The following is a 15,622-nucleotide window of genomic DNA, read 5'->3' on the forward strand; positions in this document are numbered from 1 at the left end:
TCCTCCTGGATGTACATTTTGAAGTGCTTGACACCAATGAAGGATACTTACTGGATATATGCAAAAGCTTCCAGAAACAAGGTGATGTAGTAAAGAGAAACTTGAAAGAGAAGCCTAACACCTGGGAAGTGAAGAATAGGATCATCTGGATTAAAAGTGAGTCTGAGATGAGTTCCTACCCAATCCAGCTAGCTGACCGCATCTATGTCCCCCAAAATGTAAGGACCATTTCATTATTTTCTTATCTTCGCTATGTCTTGGTTCTCGAACGCTTTTCCCATTACGCCTCTGGCTCTAGGGCTAGAGGTATTGTTTGCCGTTCTACTTCTCATAGCCCTCACAGGCTTTCTTAACCATTGCTACCATTTTATATCACAGATCAGAGACTGGGTATCGCTCCCAGCCAGCCAGCACACGGAGTAAGGACTGGTAGTAGGCATCTCGCCAACCAGCTCCAAGCCTCAGTAAAGCCTGGTTATACTAATAACGCCTTGTTCAGGATCGTACCTCATTATGAGGATACGGTTCCTGAACACGCGTGACAATCCTCTATTATTAGTACAAGTCTCTCACCTGCTGATAAATCAAGTTAAAAGTTGTACAATAGTTGTTCTCTCTTTTTTTCTTATTGGTCGATTGATTCCTCAGACCACTTTTTGTATATTCTCCTTTCGGTCTGAGGAATGAACCGTTCACTATATAAAGCCTTACTTATTCATGTATGGTTCCTTAGTTTTCTATTACTGAATTTACCCGCTTTACTCCTCAACGAAAACCTTTGAAGCTTACCTCTCAAAGTCCTCTACTCGCTATATTTACTAGCGTCTGTCGACCTCAAGCTCATCGAACCCCTTACTCCCTGCAAGTGCAGAAGGAGACAGGTTTTGTTTTTGTTATAGTTTATCGTTGCCTCACACAAAACAATGAACTATGTGCACAAATACTGGAGGATCATCACAACAAAGTTCTCGCTGGACACCTAGGAGAGAGAACAATGTTTGAACGAGTAAACTGAGAACTCTGGTGGCCGAGTCTTTGCACAGATATCAGACAATATGTACAAAGGTGCAAAACTTGTCAACAAACCAAAGCACATCAGACAAAGCCAAATTATAACAATCCTCTACCCTTTACCGAGTTAACAGAGGTAGAAGGTGTCAATCTCAAGCAAGTGGTGTTCAAGACAAAGGTATATAGACAAAATCAAAAGCTAGAGTATGTACATGCAGATATAGCTACTTATATATGTGTAGACATGTGTCAGCCTTGAGGCGCTGACTGTTACGCACGAAGTGCTTAACAAAGTCAGAGGGTTTGTCGAGGTTTGTAAAGAGACTTATCCAAAGACAAGTTCGAGAACGTAGTTTTGAGTGGAGGTCTTCCAACGGGAGTTGGTCTTCTTCTGAGTAGAAGTCTGATCTTAGGAGTCTAGCTTTGTAAGCATAAACTGCGTTGAATCGTATTAGAGAATACTACTGCTGTTACATGGTATTTATAATGGAAAGGAATTGGTGATAGGAGTTAGGTCCTATCTAGGGCAGGTCAGTCCATTGAGGACTAAGTACTATAATAGGTACTGCGAATGCGAGAGGAACAGAAGTGTACGTGAAGGAAATGAGTCATTGGTCTGATGGTATAACCAATGAGTAAAAAGAAATGAGTAGTCCTTAAATGTCAAATAGAGATCGTAACATTACCCCCTTACTTGCTCCGAGTTTCACCAAAATTCGGTACCTTCGCCGTCAATATTGTAACTGTCGTCGTAGCTGACGTCTCCATGTAATCCTTCCATCAGAATCCTATCCTCATCTTCCCTGCGGATGGGACACCAATTAAAACTATGTCCCAGTGCACAACGGTCACAGTCGGGGCAATAGTAGGCTTCGCAATAGTATGTGCAATGATCGCTCCAACCACAGTTTTGGCAGTATGGAGTGTTGTTACGAACACCTTCGTGGTATTTTTGTTGGGTGTTGGATGAGGTGTTGGATTGGGGAGTGGTTGGATCGTCATCTCCCAGGTCATACGTTCCTGTGTACAACTGATTGATCATGGCTGCATCGTCATCTACGTTGATTGGGTTGGAGGGAGAGCCAGTCTCAGGCCTGCGCGTTGTCGATGATGAGAACTGTTGTTAGAAAAAACACACACAAAAACAAACTAACACACAATCCTCCCAGATTCCACGGAACTTGTTTATGGGTTTTGCCTCCTAGAACAGTGGAGTGGCCTGGTTGTTTGTGGGGTGGTACGTATAACAATCCTTCAAAGTAAAACCCAAAGATGTATGAGTGTGTGGTTTTGAGGAGGAGGGATAGTTGGAATGCAGAAAGATAGGGGCTTTGTGGCGAGTATAGACGAGCACTACCTTACTAATAGTAGCACAAGGTAGGTTTGAGAATGACAATATGATGAGGTGACGAAGTTCCCAGTGATAGCAGGCTCCTGATGCACAGACTGTAGTGCTCAGAAAGACTCTAATCGAAAGGGATAACAATCACTTTCAAAAAGTGACGAGTGACGGTGACAGCAGTTAACAGTGGTAGCAGTGGGAAGTGTTGTGACGACACTAGATCACAAGTAGTAGTGAGTAGTGAACTTGAGATTAGAGAGGAAGTCTGGATTCGGGTTCTTGTTCTTTTATAAGGTAAAATACAGGGGTTTATATAGTAAAAGAAAAGTAGGCTATGCACAGTATAGCTGTGCAAAAAGAATGAGAAAGAACATGAAGGAAGGAATGTACGCTGACAAATCCTGCATAGGTAGTACAGGATAAGATTGTCAAAAAAAGGAAAAGAAAGGGATAGAACAATGAATGCTGTGAGTAATGTCACAGGTTTGTACAGCCATAAAATAAAGTCCAATAGCAAAAAGAGAGCAGGAAAATCATGATGTCATGGGAAGATGCAGTAAAAAAAGGGCAAGGCAAAACACTATCAGTATCAACACAGTTCCTTTATTGTCAGTCAGGCATTCTAAAAAAATATGTGTCCATAAAAATGATTCAAAAATCAAAAATAATTGCACTGTAAATGAATGTTCTGCTGAAGAAAAAGAAACTGGAGCCACCGGTCCACCACCTAGTCCAAATCCGACAGTTCCATGGCCTTACCAATGGACTGGTTGTGTTGGACCACCTGATCAAACGAGGGAGGGAGAGGAGTAGTTCCAATTTGGAACAAGTGAGTCCCAGGCAGCGTGTGGTAGGTGTAGCTGTAGCGAAGACAATGGACAAAAGATAAGTGTACCCAAGTGAATGGGACAGCGATGAACATGGGCGACGCAAGGGGATGAACCTTCTCCAGCTCAAAAACTACCCACCCACGCTCCAACCAGGCAAGACGAGCGACCGATGTTTTGATAGTATATGATGGCAGATCGACATCATGAAGATGGACCTGTTGCCCTATTTGAACCAGCCGCCGGGGCTTTGCTGATATCAGCAGTGGCACGTGGTAGTCAACGGATCGGCGACGGAAGCGGATAGGAAGTGGTGACATCAGAAATGGTGGGGGTGCAAATAAGATGAGGAGGAGGAGGGTGGAGGTGATGAACAAGTGGATTAGAATGGGGATCCAGAAACGACCGTCAGGTGAGAATAAAAAGGAGAGGAAGGGGCCCATGGTGGGGCTAGGCAAAGGAAGGGGAGTAAGGGAAACGACAAAAGCGCGGGCGCAATGCAATGTGTAGCCAGTGGCGACGCAAAAATTTGCCGAAATGCCGAAACGCGGAAAGTACCGGATGGAAAAGCAAAGGTGAGCGTGACTGGATTGCCTAATAGAGGTGATGCTGATCAGCCACAAGTTTGAAAAAGGCAATATTAATTACTATTCCACGTGGCACTGTGCCTGTGTGGCGCAAAGGCGAGTCTTTTGAATATTCGCTTCATTATTGACACCTGTCCATGCTACCAATCAACTTTGGTGCATGACACTGTGTCATACGGCACTTTCTTTTTTCGTTCTAACTCCACCTTCTCGCGCAGCGTTGCCTTCTTCTTATTTTCAGATACAACTCTCTCACACAGTGGAGCTGGTCATGTGAGCTAGGCCCTATGACATCATCAGCCACTGACTTTACCAACTGTACAGTACATAAGTACAAACACTCTGTATTAGTATATATACCCCAATAGATCCAGGAGACTCCTCAGTGAGTCCTCCTGTTGTTAACCAACAAACTCTTTGCAGCCTAAGGGGTAATCACTCCCCATTCACTACCCTTATAGTGTGTTCTTGTGTGCGCCAGAGTAACTAACTCTTGGTTGTTACATCAGCCACAAGTTCAAAAAAGGCAATATTAATTACTATTCCATGTGGCACTGTGCCTGTGTGGCGCAAAGGCGAGTCTTTTTGAATATTCACTTTGTTATTGACACCTGTCCATGCTACTAATCAACTTTGGTGCATGACATCGGTTTCCTCCAGTGAACTTGAAAGGTAATTTCTTCATCTTTCCTAAAGCACAAGGTTCACAAAACTCCAGGGTTCCGGTAAGGGTGTCTATGTCCTGGAGCTGTCCTTTTGTAACCATTTGTTGCAAGCGGTCCATTCCAATGTGTCCCATTCTCCTGTGCAATAAATTTACATCTACTGCTGCAAAAGCTGACTCCGAGTTGATTTTGGGTTTTGCTTGGATGTGATAAAGTCCTCACTTGTGTAAGGCAGTGAGGATAAGTTCCTTCTTTTTTCCGAACTTCACAAGCATTTGACCCTGCTGGAAAAAGTGTTGATAACCCCGTTTTAGACAATTTGTGGACAGAAACAAGTGCTAAAGTGAAGTTTGGCACAAGTAAGACATTCAACAGTGCAATATTGTAGTCCTTTTTGCCAACAGTTGCTTGTAGGATTACTGTTCCAATGCCAATAGCATTTACAGAGGATTCATCCCCAAAACTGATTGTCCTCGGAGGATGCAGAACATGGTATGTTCCTGGCTCAAACCAGGAGCGGTGAGGGACCATGTGGGATGTTGCTCCGGAGTCAATAATAATTGTTGTTTTGGTCTTATCGGGTTCTGACACAAGGTAAGCTTGAATGCGTTTAGCAAGGGGCTTGGAAATATGTACATGTTCCAATGCAATATGACTCTGTTCCTCCTCGGAGTCAGATCCAGATGATTGCTCCGCTGTATTTGCCTTTTCCTTCTCTTTTCCTTTATCCTTGTGTCTTTCCTTTCCCTTCTTCCTTTGACCTTTTTCAGCTGACTGAAGTGTTCGACACTCCGAGGTGTTGTGTGATTTGGCTTTGTGGAAGTTACACTATTTCTCCTCGGATTTGAGTGCTGATTCAGAATCTCCAGGGGCCTTCCCTGACTGTCGTGCAACTCCTGCAGTGATCCGGATCTCAACTGCATCAAAGGTAAGTTTATTTCCTTCAATCGTGTTGATTACTGATGACAGAAATATTTGCCATTCAGGAGTGCATGGGAGAGATTGGAGAAGAGCGAAAGCCATGAGTTTGGTATCAACTCCTAGTTTCATTCCGGAGAGGTGTGAATCAATTGTCCGGTTTTTTGCAATGTGGTCCTGGATAGGTGATGTCCCATCCCAGGACAATTTGGTGAGTTGCTGGAATGAATAGAAGGCCAAGGCAATGTTGGACATTTGATGGAGTGAGACAAGTTTATCAAATAACTCCTTGGAGCTGGTGAGGTCTCCAGTCCTCATTAGGAGGGCATCAGAGATGTGGTCCTGGATGATTCCATGTGCCTTCTCATCCTTAAGTATCCAGGTGATCTCAGGATCCTCCGAGGAGGTAGGTTTTCCTGGTGAGGGCTTAAGCTCCTCTCCAGTAACAACCCGGAGAACTTTTTCCCGACGTAGCTTTGAGATGACCCGGAGTTTCCATATCTGAAAATTGTTGGGTCCAGTGAGAACTGGACATGCGGATGTATCGTGTGCTGTGGTCATGGTTCCGTTTCAAATAAGAATTATTTCCTGCGTAGCTTTTGCGCCACCAGGGCTCATAACCTAATAAATCTAAGTGAAACTACAATAAATGTTAGTTTAAGGTGGTCTCTAATAAATGTAATGTAACATACCTCAGCCGCTGCCTGAGAGGCTATAGAAATGACTGAGGTATTCCTATACTAAACCCCATACTACTTATAGTCGGAGGTGCTACTCGCTACAGTATAATGACTCCTAGGAGAACAATGGTGACTCCATGGAGTAGTGGCTATGCTCCATGGAGAACAATGGCTGCTTTAGCAGAGACCGGGTTTATCAGGTTTTGTCAAGAAGGTCACAGTTCTGACAGGTTCTGGTCCAACCCAAGACATAGGTGGACTGGACTGGACTGGACTTTGGACACCCTATATCACACTCATGAGCTTCTCATGTCTTAAATATTCTTATCATCTTATATCCAGCTTTACTATCCTGAACTGCTTGGAAGAAAATAAAGCTGTCTTAGCTAGGTCAAGCCGCTGTGCATTTTACTGATGGGCTCTATTGAAGGAATACCTTAGTCATTTCTCTAACTTTCCATGCAGCAGCTGAGGTGTGTTATATTACACTCTATAAGCATTACCGTAGTTGAAATTACTCTAGCATGGGCATTCTGCCCTTTCACTTATATTTCTAACATGATTAACCGGTCCCTATGCCACGGTATACTCGGATAATGCCATCAGGTTGTGCCATGCTGGCGCCAGGTTCCAGTCCGAAGGCGACACTAGTAAGCCACAAATAGTCGCACTAAATATTTACAGAGAATCTTCTGAAGAGGGACATGTCATACAGCTCCTTCCCATGTTTCTTTCTATCCTTATCCACCAAAACAATGACGGCCTTTGACTCCAAACTAACACCAGTTACACTCACATATTCCTTCCCTGTGTCATCATAACCACTCAGGCATACCGGGTTCAAGCTGAGGCGCACTCCTACGTTGGGTTTACAAGAACGTAGGTCTAATAGGTCCTGAAGGTCCGAACCACTTTCCGTGTACCTGAGAACGACCTTCTTGTCAGTATGCCCCAGCCTGACATATTGAATCATCTCACCATGAAATTCCAATATGCCCATGGAAACAAATCCTGTTACCGATAGACATTCAACAACAGTGAAGCTACATCGAAATATCACAATTGAAAATACTTACCTTTTTCAAGTGGTAATAGACTCTAGAATCAGAAATTTATGGCAAGTCAGAGGTAGAACCGACAAGCCCATGCCATGTAAGTACTAACCTCCTGGGTGTTTTTTGATCTCCCATGTAGTTGGCGAAACTCTCCTTGGGCTCAAAACCATATTTGAATTCGGTGAGCATTAGTTCACCATATCCTGTCAATAGCTATAGATTCTTTAGCACAGCCTCATTTAGAGCGAAGTAAAGAAGCCTACAGGGCAGCTGGTGTAGCCATCGTACTTCGCAACACCGACTTTGCCGGTGTCTACAACGGAAAATAGATTTTCCGCCAGCACTGGCGTTTGCGATGTTATAGCAGCTGCCGTTCTGCTAGTAGGAAGCGAGGCACAGTCTCCGAGGGCAAATATGTTTCCATATGCTGGGTTGACATGCCTCAATGTGGTATGGTCGACCTGGAGCCATCCCTCCGCATCGGCAAGAGGGGACCGTTTGATGAAATCGAGCGGTCCCATCGGGGGCGTCACGTGCAAAACAGTGAAATCGATGTCAACGGTGGTTTCGTCAGCTTTCTTGAACTTTGCTTTGCGGTTTCCGGCATCTACGGAAACCAAGTTGTGCAAAAACTCGGCCCCCACGCCCCGCTCAATACGTAGTGCGTTCAGAGCATCGGAGTATTTCTTGACCGCAAACATGGTTGGCAAACCGGAATAAAAGTCCATCTTGATATAGCTTCCTCGGTTGGTCCTCCGGTATCTGTCCCATGCCATCCACATGATCTTTTGAGGGGCTACATATATGTCATTCAATGGTTATCCTAGAGAAGGTAAGAAGTAAGAGCTTACCACCTGGACATTTTATAATCCCAGCGGGCTGTGTGAAGACTGCATTCCCGGACTTGAGAGAGTCTATATCTGACCATGTTTTATCACACGTGTTGTAAGAGTAGATGGATGAAACTCCAGACGACGGGTCCGAAAGAGCCTTTGTCAGTCCTGAAATAGCGTCCCAGTTAATTTTAAGTCCGGCAGCAACCACGAGGGATTCGTATGTTACAGAACGTCCAGACTGGGTCATGACGGAGGAAGTGGCCGGGGAAAACGATGTCACGTTCTCCGGGATATGTGAGATATGGCCTGGAACAAGCGAGGCGAGAGATCGTCGGAAATCGGTCTTGGGACGAAGACCAGCACCGACCAACGTCCTGATAAAACAAATTGTTTTAAAACGACTGCGAGAATTTACTGATAGATTATAAGCACTCACCAACCGGGCTACAGTTGATTGTCAGTTCGAAGGTAATTATCACCTCTTAGCGAATGACATCAGCCAAGACGTACCTGATAGTAGTGGTATTCTGCCGCGTCTAACACCAGGACGTCGCCCTTGTTCAGTTGTTTGCCAGCAGCCTTGAAACGATCGTAAATTTGGTTGGCGATATTCAGTCCTCCAGAACCTGGTCCCATCACATAGTAGCGTATATCAGCGAAAAGTATGATGATACACGTACCTCCGCCTACCACGACGACTTTGTATTTATCCCTAGTAATATCTGTAGCAGCTGCAACAGTGCTCGCATTTCTGGTAGCCTTAGCTATGGTAGTTCCTCGCTGAGCGAGTACCGAAAGAGTGCGTCCGAGTCTAGGAGTCACAAACATTTTATGTTAGAGCAGAGAAATAAAAGGGCTGAGGATGAGAAGGCCAACTTACGAAACGCTACAAATTATATTGTATACTAGTGGTTACCATATCATAGGATAAATCATTGAGAACGACCGCGGGCCATAGAACTTGCGATGCATGGTCCCATGTCATGAATGGGAATGCAGACCTGCCAGTGACCAAGAAGTTTAGTACTTCCTTCCGAATCCGTCAAGTATCTTATCTAAAGTCCGCACCACCGTATTTGGTACGGTAACATAGCAGCAACTTGAAGTACTCACAATACTGTAAAGTTCATGGGGACAGCCTTATAATCGCTATCAACAAACATAGCGCCGTCATCCGTCTTTTTCTTCTCGCCTCTCCAGCTGGTCTGGTTATTTTCTGTCTTCGTTTCTGTACATAACATTTGCAACCGTCGCTCTTTCATTCAATACACGCCCCGCTATGCTGCCCAACACATACGCCAGGCCCATGGCCAGCAAGACTGGCCTTCCGAGCTCTCCAGCATCTGCACGTTCAAGACGACATGAGCATCATGAAAGCAATATTACCCAGCGCACCGCACCTCAATCTCTACGTCAACTTCGCCCTCAGAGGTCTACCCCAGCTATATCAGTCTCTCGTGATTCATCAGCTAGTGCCCCACCTCTTCCAAATCGCTACACAAGGACTGATCCTCGGCTCAAGGAGGCAGTATCCGCATTCAGTGGGAGAAATATCAAAGGGACGAGTCATGGTTCAGATGGCTTCCCACCCGCATCCCGCTCTTTAACCCCTGGTACTACCCTTCTTCAAGTTGAAAGTATGAAAGTAGAAGTGTACGCTAGTCCCCATCATACTAGTGTGCAGGACGTTCGTCCAGAATTTTTGCCAGAGCCTAAGGCTGTCCCAACGCAAGGTCCGATATCTGACAGTCAGTATCTCCCACAGTAACTCATCTTTTGCGGCGGTTTCTAAATCATTGTTTATTTATAACAGCGACAGTTGATGATCATAAATCTATGCCTACACTCGGAGATGAGTACAGCATCTGGAACCGCATAACTACGGCAGCTGCCAGTGTTCTGACCGTCAACGTTAATAAGGCTTGGACCAGTAAAATCAGCACATTTTCCGGTGAAGGTAATTGTAGTTTTTCTATACGATGTTAGAGGTATATTGAGTGTCTATGGCAGAAACCCCGCCAGGACAAGAGTCACGACTATCCCGTGCGATGAAAGCATACCATCTAGAAAAGGCTCGCGATCCGTCCGATCTTCCTGAATGGCTGTTCACTGAAGATGAACGCCGCTTGACCAGCTCTTCCCGCTTTGTTGGAACACAGGCTCCTGAAAATACGGCTATCGATCGGCCAGCTTCGAGTCCACCGCGCAGCACGAACCTCCGCGACATATATGATCAGGCAGCCATGAGCACGCCTTCAAGAATCACAGAGAGTAGCACCCGCCGCGTTCAATCAGACGTGGGTGTTGTTCCGTCGAAGGCCACCAACCGGCTCAAGGCTTTGCGAGACGAAAAACGTAATGCTCTCGGTATTCGCAGCAACGTTCATTTCGGTGAGCCAGATGTAGAGCAGCCGTCCTCGTTGAAAAGGGGTGGAGGCAACAGTATCACAGAAAGCCGTGGAGATTCGGGGATTGACGTATCTTATCGCCCCCAACGAGTGGCACGTCCTGGCCTTCCCTCGAGACCACGAGTGTACTAGTTCTGTTTGAGGTCACGGTTTCTTCGGCAGGTGTGCATTTACGCGTCTGACAACCTGATTATTGTTGATCTCATATAGGTAGCGTTGTAGTGTTCTTTCATTCCAATCTCGGTTCATGTCTATATAACTAGTCCGCTCGACCTTCTTTTCTTTTCTGTATGTAGCCTATTTTTCCAAACCGTGTATTTCTATCGTTTCTATGTGGTCACCTCGGTGGTCACGGTAGCTAAGTATAGTTACCAGCACATGTGCACTGGCACCTCTTACGACCTGTACGTGTATGATGGTATCAACCGCATCTGCCATTTGTCAAGTGAATGTGTGTCAATTCAGAATAGCTGAGGCCAACATTGAATGGTCTTCATTGACAAGGCCTTGAGCGACACAGGGCCACTGCTGAGCCGAACCTTCCCGAACAGGAACGTGAACCACAAGCGGGCCCTCCTGATTGGCTAACCGGTGATTTTAACTTGAATACGAATGCAGCACCTGAAAACATATCAAATACGATCCGTAACCTTTTCTTCTTTCCATTCACGATTTCTGTTGCGAAGAAAGTCTAATGCAAGTCTTAGCATCGCGCAGACCCCACCTGGACCGGTTTCCAAAGGGACAAGTTATGACAACAAAGGACCCGCGGTTTAAGGACGGAGTACTCGGGCTCATTTCAGTCAAAATGGTCGATCATCATATCTATAGGGCACCCTCGAAGTCGGAATACACAAGGGCTGTGGCCGTTTCTGCTGTTACTTAACAGGCTTGTGAATAATGCTCTAGCCATCATGATGAGGGGCTACCGGGCATGCAAAAATAGCTGTCTAATCCAGGATATTTTCCGATACCCAATGGGATTCTTCTCAAAGTCTTGTCATGTTTCTGATGGCAAAACTCAGGTCTTGGAGCCCAAAATCATGATTTGTTAGCAACGGGGGCATGAGAATTTTGCAAGAGAGTATCGAGACTGCGGCTCTCTTGTGCATGTCGCTATGGGAATTTCAAATGCCGTGAGTGCCCATACTACTTAAACACCTCTGCTGTCTTTCAGAAGTCTCCGTTATCGCCCTTTCGACTTCCTCTCCTTTTTTTCTTTTTTCGACCTTCTTTATCTTAGTCGAGTTGATTCTCGACTAATTTTTTTTTCGGGAGTGAGTAGTTTGAAGCTTCCCCGCTTGTCTGTTTACTCATGTCACATTGCAGATCACTCTTTGATAGAGAAAGACATCACCCCACTCCTAGAAGGAGATTCATTGACGTCCAGATTTACCGCGCCCTTTTATACACCTTTCGATTTTTAAACTGTTTGCAAACATGGTTTTCTTCACTCCTTTCATCGGTGCTGCCGCCATTTTGTCTGGGCTCGCCTCCGCAGCCCCTATGATGGCCGACAGCCCAGCAGCCATGTCCGGAACACCCGCAATGGATAATTGGATGACCACGTATGTATCATCTTATTTTTGTCGGTGAATAGCTTTCTCATCAAACTTGCTACAGGGAAACTGCTAAGCCGTCTTGGGCCTCTTCTGCTATGGCGTCTATGAAGACTCCTGCCATGGGTGGTGCTTCTGGAGGTTCCTGGGGTGGTAGTGGCGGTTCTTGGGGATCTTCTGCTGCCGCATCTTCTGCTACCGGTGGTACTTGGGGCTCTTCTGCCGCTGCTGGCTCTTGGGGATCTTCGAGCAGTGCTGATACATGGAAGGCCGCACCTACCGCATCTTCTGCTGCCGGTGGTTCTTGGGGATACTCGAGCAGTGCTGATACGTGGAAGGCCGCACCTACTGCATCTTCTGCTGCCGGTGGTTCTTGGGGATATTCGAGCAGTGCTGATACGTGGAAGGCCGCACCTACTGCATCTTCTGCAGCTGGTGGCTCTTGGGAGTCTTCCAGCCCATCCTGGGGTTATTCGAGCAGTGCTGATACGTGGACGACCGCACCTGCTTCCACTTGGGTGGCTTCAACGGCTACGACTATGGCCTATTCTACCCCAGCATATGGATCTGGTAGCTGGGGTGGTTCCTCGTCCCCTTATGACAGCTGTGTCCAACGTAAGTTCTTCGTCAGCTTGCAACCGAGGTTGCGTGACTAAAAATATTGCTGTGTTATACTGAACCTACTATAGAATGTATCGCATCCTACGGCTCTCCTATGGCATCATATACGCCGCCAACGGCTACCAGCACTATGGCCAGCAGCGGTAGCGGCAGTGGCATGACCCACACCGTTATTGTTGCCCCGACTCAAGGTGTTCTCCGCTACGTGCCATTCGCAATCAATGCATCTGTCGGCGATACCGTCATGTTCGTTTGGAACGCGAACGAGCACACCGTCACCAAGTCCTCCGAGCTCGCTGTAAGATAAACATGTTGACATTTGCGAGTCCTCCTCTCACTTTTTATCAATTAGATCTGCAACGAGACCTCTGCCTCACCTTTCGCTTCTGGGGAGCAAAACAAGAGCTTCACGTGTAAGTGGCTAACTCTCTTGATTAAAAATTATATTGACGCGCTATCACTTTCAGTCACCCAAATGGTCAACGATACTAACTCTACTTTCTTCTACTGCGGCACACCTGGACACTGTGAGAAGGGAATGTTCGGAATAATGTATAGTGTTTTATCGTCGCTTCAACTAGTTGTGATCTAATTCATGGTATGCAGCAACCCACCTAACGCTGCAATGGGAAGCAACACTTCTCTCAGCAGCATGATGCCTGCCATGGTTGCCAACGTCAGTCACAAAGAACTCTTCATTTCTTTCAACTGACAGTCGTTTTGTAGAGCTCAACCATGTCTGCTATGTGGTCGTACACTAACATGATGACATCCAACAACTCTGCCGCTGCAAGCTGGGGTAGTAACATTGATATGTCCTCCATGCCTGAGTGGGCTATGTCACTTGTTGCTGAGAATGTCATGTGGGTCTTGCAGATTTGTCCTTGTCCACGCACGATCTAATTCCCTGTGAATAGGTACTCGCGAACATTCTTAGCCGCTAACCCAGAAACTCTGGATGCTACAGGAAACGTTAATCTCGGTGCAGCAGGAAGCACCCCATTGATGGTGCCCATGGACATCACTGCCGTTATGAGCAACAGCACTAGCAACAGCACTGCTGCTATGGCTGCCGGCTCCTCTCCTTCGACCTCTGCAGGCTCGACAACACCAACCACCACAAATGGTGCCCGAGCTCTTGCATCTCCAAATATGCTTGCAGGCCTCATTACGCTTGCTGCAATCGCCTTTGCACTCTAACAAGGTGGACTGTAGTGGTTCGTTTTTAACTCTGAGGAGTTGCGCTACGTACTGTACATACGTTACATGGCTCAGGACATGCCAAGATTCTGCTGCTTCGTTGTTTCTTTTCTTCCTATCTCATGGACATTTATTAACTTAACCTTTCCGTTATTATAACTTCTTTTGTGTGGAGTCTTTTTTAACAGACTCGCTTACTGGTGACAGTCGTTTGAAGCGATACATGTTTGCTACGAAAAAAGTTGTATCGGTAGTACTACTCACTGAAATGAAAGGCTACGGAGTCGATGGCGAACTTGTACCACCACTTGTTGACATAGGTGCTTACTTCAATATTGCGACTGATCGACAATTTGAAGAAGTTGTGATTAACTAGCAAGGTTATTGATATGAAGATGTGAATAAAGTAACTCGGAGCCGGTTCATCAAAACCGCATTCACGATGCTTTTTGGTACCGCACGGTTGACATCGGCACTACTGAATTTTCACGCCTTGTCTCCTGCACAGCTGCGTTAACAAGTGATAACAGAGGTAGGGGGAGAAGTTAAGGGATAACTGAGTATTGTTTACGTCGAGCTATTAGATGGTATATGCAGGTAGTGGGTCACGGAAAGGATTCGATTCGGCAGTGCTAACAGGTCTGGTGTGCGAGCCTTCTCTACTGATACATGACGGTGGTGGCAGAGACTGGACGGCGGAAGGGCGAGAAAAGCACCATCGCGCCATTCTGGGCAAGCCCTTCTATCACTGAGTTTCTGAAAGGGTCTGGATGAGCAAAGCTAAGTCCCGCGTGATAGTCTTCCCTTCTACTGCTGTCATGTGGCAATGTCACGGAGTACAGCCGAAACAGAGGGTGGATGATAGGATGGAAAGAATCTGATTCGGCAGTACCAGAAGTCTCGGCGCGATACTCTCTTCCGCTGGCATATGACGATACAATTGATGATGGTAGGGACGGGGGTGGGATAAGCGGAAAACGAGGGACGCCGACCACCAACGGCTTGTTCCTTACAGGCTCCTCAGCCCTTGCGTCGTCGAAAGGATTGAAGTCAACGATACTGCCAGTGCTAGCGAGGCGCTCTTGCCTACTACTATACAACGGTAAGGAAGGTGATTGAAGATGAGGGGGATCTGCCGCAGTGCTGCTGGCCCGTGCGGGCTCCCCCAGACTTGGCAGTGGAAGTGCACTAAATGGACGCGGAGGGGGGTGAGATTGAAACTGGGAAGAAGAACGGCGGCGAAAACGAAGTAGAAATACTGAGAGTATAACGATCACAATGATACCAATGACTCCACCAATGATACCCCCCGTAACAGGGCCTGTGATTGATTTTGAGCTATGGGTGGACATGAGGGATGTGGGTGGACTTTGTGTGACGACAAGGGTGGAAACAGGAGCCCCTGATGTAGAAACATTTGGGGAAGGACTGATGACACATGATGTATCAACTCCATCGGCGACAACAAATGCATTGGACAGGTTATGCAACGCTGCAGTGGAGCCTTGTAAGGCATATGTGCCTTGTACATTTACCGCATCCCAGATCCAGAATGAGGACGATGTATTGGCACTAGATAGATAAACGCTGGGCAGGTCGTTCAAAGGTTGTACTGTGTTGTTTATGACTGTTACGTGGACCGCGGATAGTGAAAGATAGGCTGAAGGACCATAGTACATCCACGAAATGTTGGCTAATGTACAAGTGGTCGTGTTCAGGACAGTGTTAAACACCAGAGCAGAGAGCAAAGACTGTTCTGCAGAGGAACCACCAACGCCACTTTGGGAGCTTTCCATAGTTGCTGAAGCTCCTGCTGGTGTGATGAAAAAGACATGAAACTAGGTTCCGCATCTTATAGGGGCGACTGTCAGCTAGCTACAAATTCCCAGAACCTTCTTGAAACCCTTTTTTGA

The 15,622-nt window shown here is 46.3% G+C and overlaps 5 protein-coding genes across 5 annotated transcripts; 4 read left to right on the forward strand and 1 right to left on the reverse strand.

The window, feature by feature from the left end:
• Nucleotides 1-215: 215 nt before the first annotated feature.
• On the forward strand, nt 216-601 carry SERLADRAFT_403897 (uncharacterized protein; the record flags this gene model as incomplete). Its single annotated transcript, XM_007324569.1, has 1 exon — nt 216-601. One exon carries the CDS (start codon nt 253-255, stop codon nt 421-423), a length of 171 nt encoding a protein of 56 aa, XP_007324631.1.
• Nucleotides 602-6,899: 6,298 nt separating this feature from the next.
• SERLADRAFT_443941 (uncharacterized protein) lies at nt 6,900-8,749 on the reverse strand (the record flags this gene model as incomplete). The annotated part of the gene is made up of 9 exons (XM_007324570.1): nt 6,900-6,953; nt 7,009-7,041; nt 7,107-7,128; nt 7,195-7,298; nt 7,349-7,881; nt 7,937-8,295; nt 8,358-8,365; nt 8,432-8,547; nt 8,602-8,749. The coding sequence occupies 9 exons, from the start codon at nt 8,747-8,749 to the stop codon at nt 6,900-6,902; spliced, it is 1,377 nt and encodes a 458-aa protein (XP_007324632.1).
• Nucleotides 8,750-8,987: 238 nt separating this feature from the next.
• SERLADRAFT_480772 (uncharacterized protein) lies at nt 8,988-10,849 on the forward strand (the record flags this gene model as incomplete). Its single annotated transcript, XM_007324571.1, has 4 exons — nt 8,988-9,669; nt 9,735-9,878; nt 9,932-10,491; nt 10,552-10,849. The coding sequence occupies 3 exons, from the start codon at nt 9,201-9,203 to the stop codon at nt 10,459-10,461; spliced, it is 1,143 nt and encodes a 380-aa protein (XP_007324633.1).
• A 678-nt stretch (nt 10,850-11,527) lies between these two features.
• Nucleotides 11,528-12,120, forward strand: SERLADRAFT_480774 (uncharacterized protein; the record flags this gene model as incomplete). Its single annotated transcript, XM_007324572.1, has 3 exons — nt 11,528-11,606; nt 11,659-11,897; nt 11,953-12,120. Coding segments are annotated over 2 exons (294 nt in total), but the record flags the coding sequence as incomplete, so codon positions are not given.
• A 228-nt stretch (nt 12,121-12,348) lies between these two features.
• SERLADRAFT_480775 (uncharacterized protein) lies at nt 12,349-15,532 on the forward strand (the record flags this gene model as incomplete). The annotated part of the gene is made up of 7 exons (XM_007324573.1): nt 12,349-12,503; nt 12,578-12,807; nt 12,862-12,922; nt 12,977-13,061; nt 13,116-13,185; nt 13,236-13,372; nt 13,427-15,532. The coding sequence occupies 7 exons, from the start codon at nt 12,428-12,430 to the stop codon at nt 13,707-13,709; spliced, it is 942 nt and encodes a 313-aa protein (XP_007324635.1).
• Between the last annotated feature and the right edge of the window lie 90 nt (nt 15,533-15,622).

The sequence above is a fragment of the Serpula lacrymans genome (genome assembly GCF_000218685.1).
Source record: "Serpula lacrymans var. lacrymans S7.9 unplaced genomic scaffold SERLAscaffold_20, whole genome shotgun sequence".
Lineage (NCBI taxonomy): Eukaryota > Fungi > Basidiomycota > Agaricomycetes > Boletales > Serpulaceae > Serpula > Serpula lacrymans.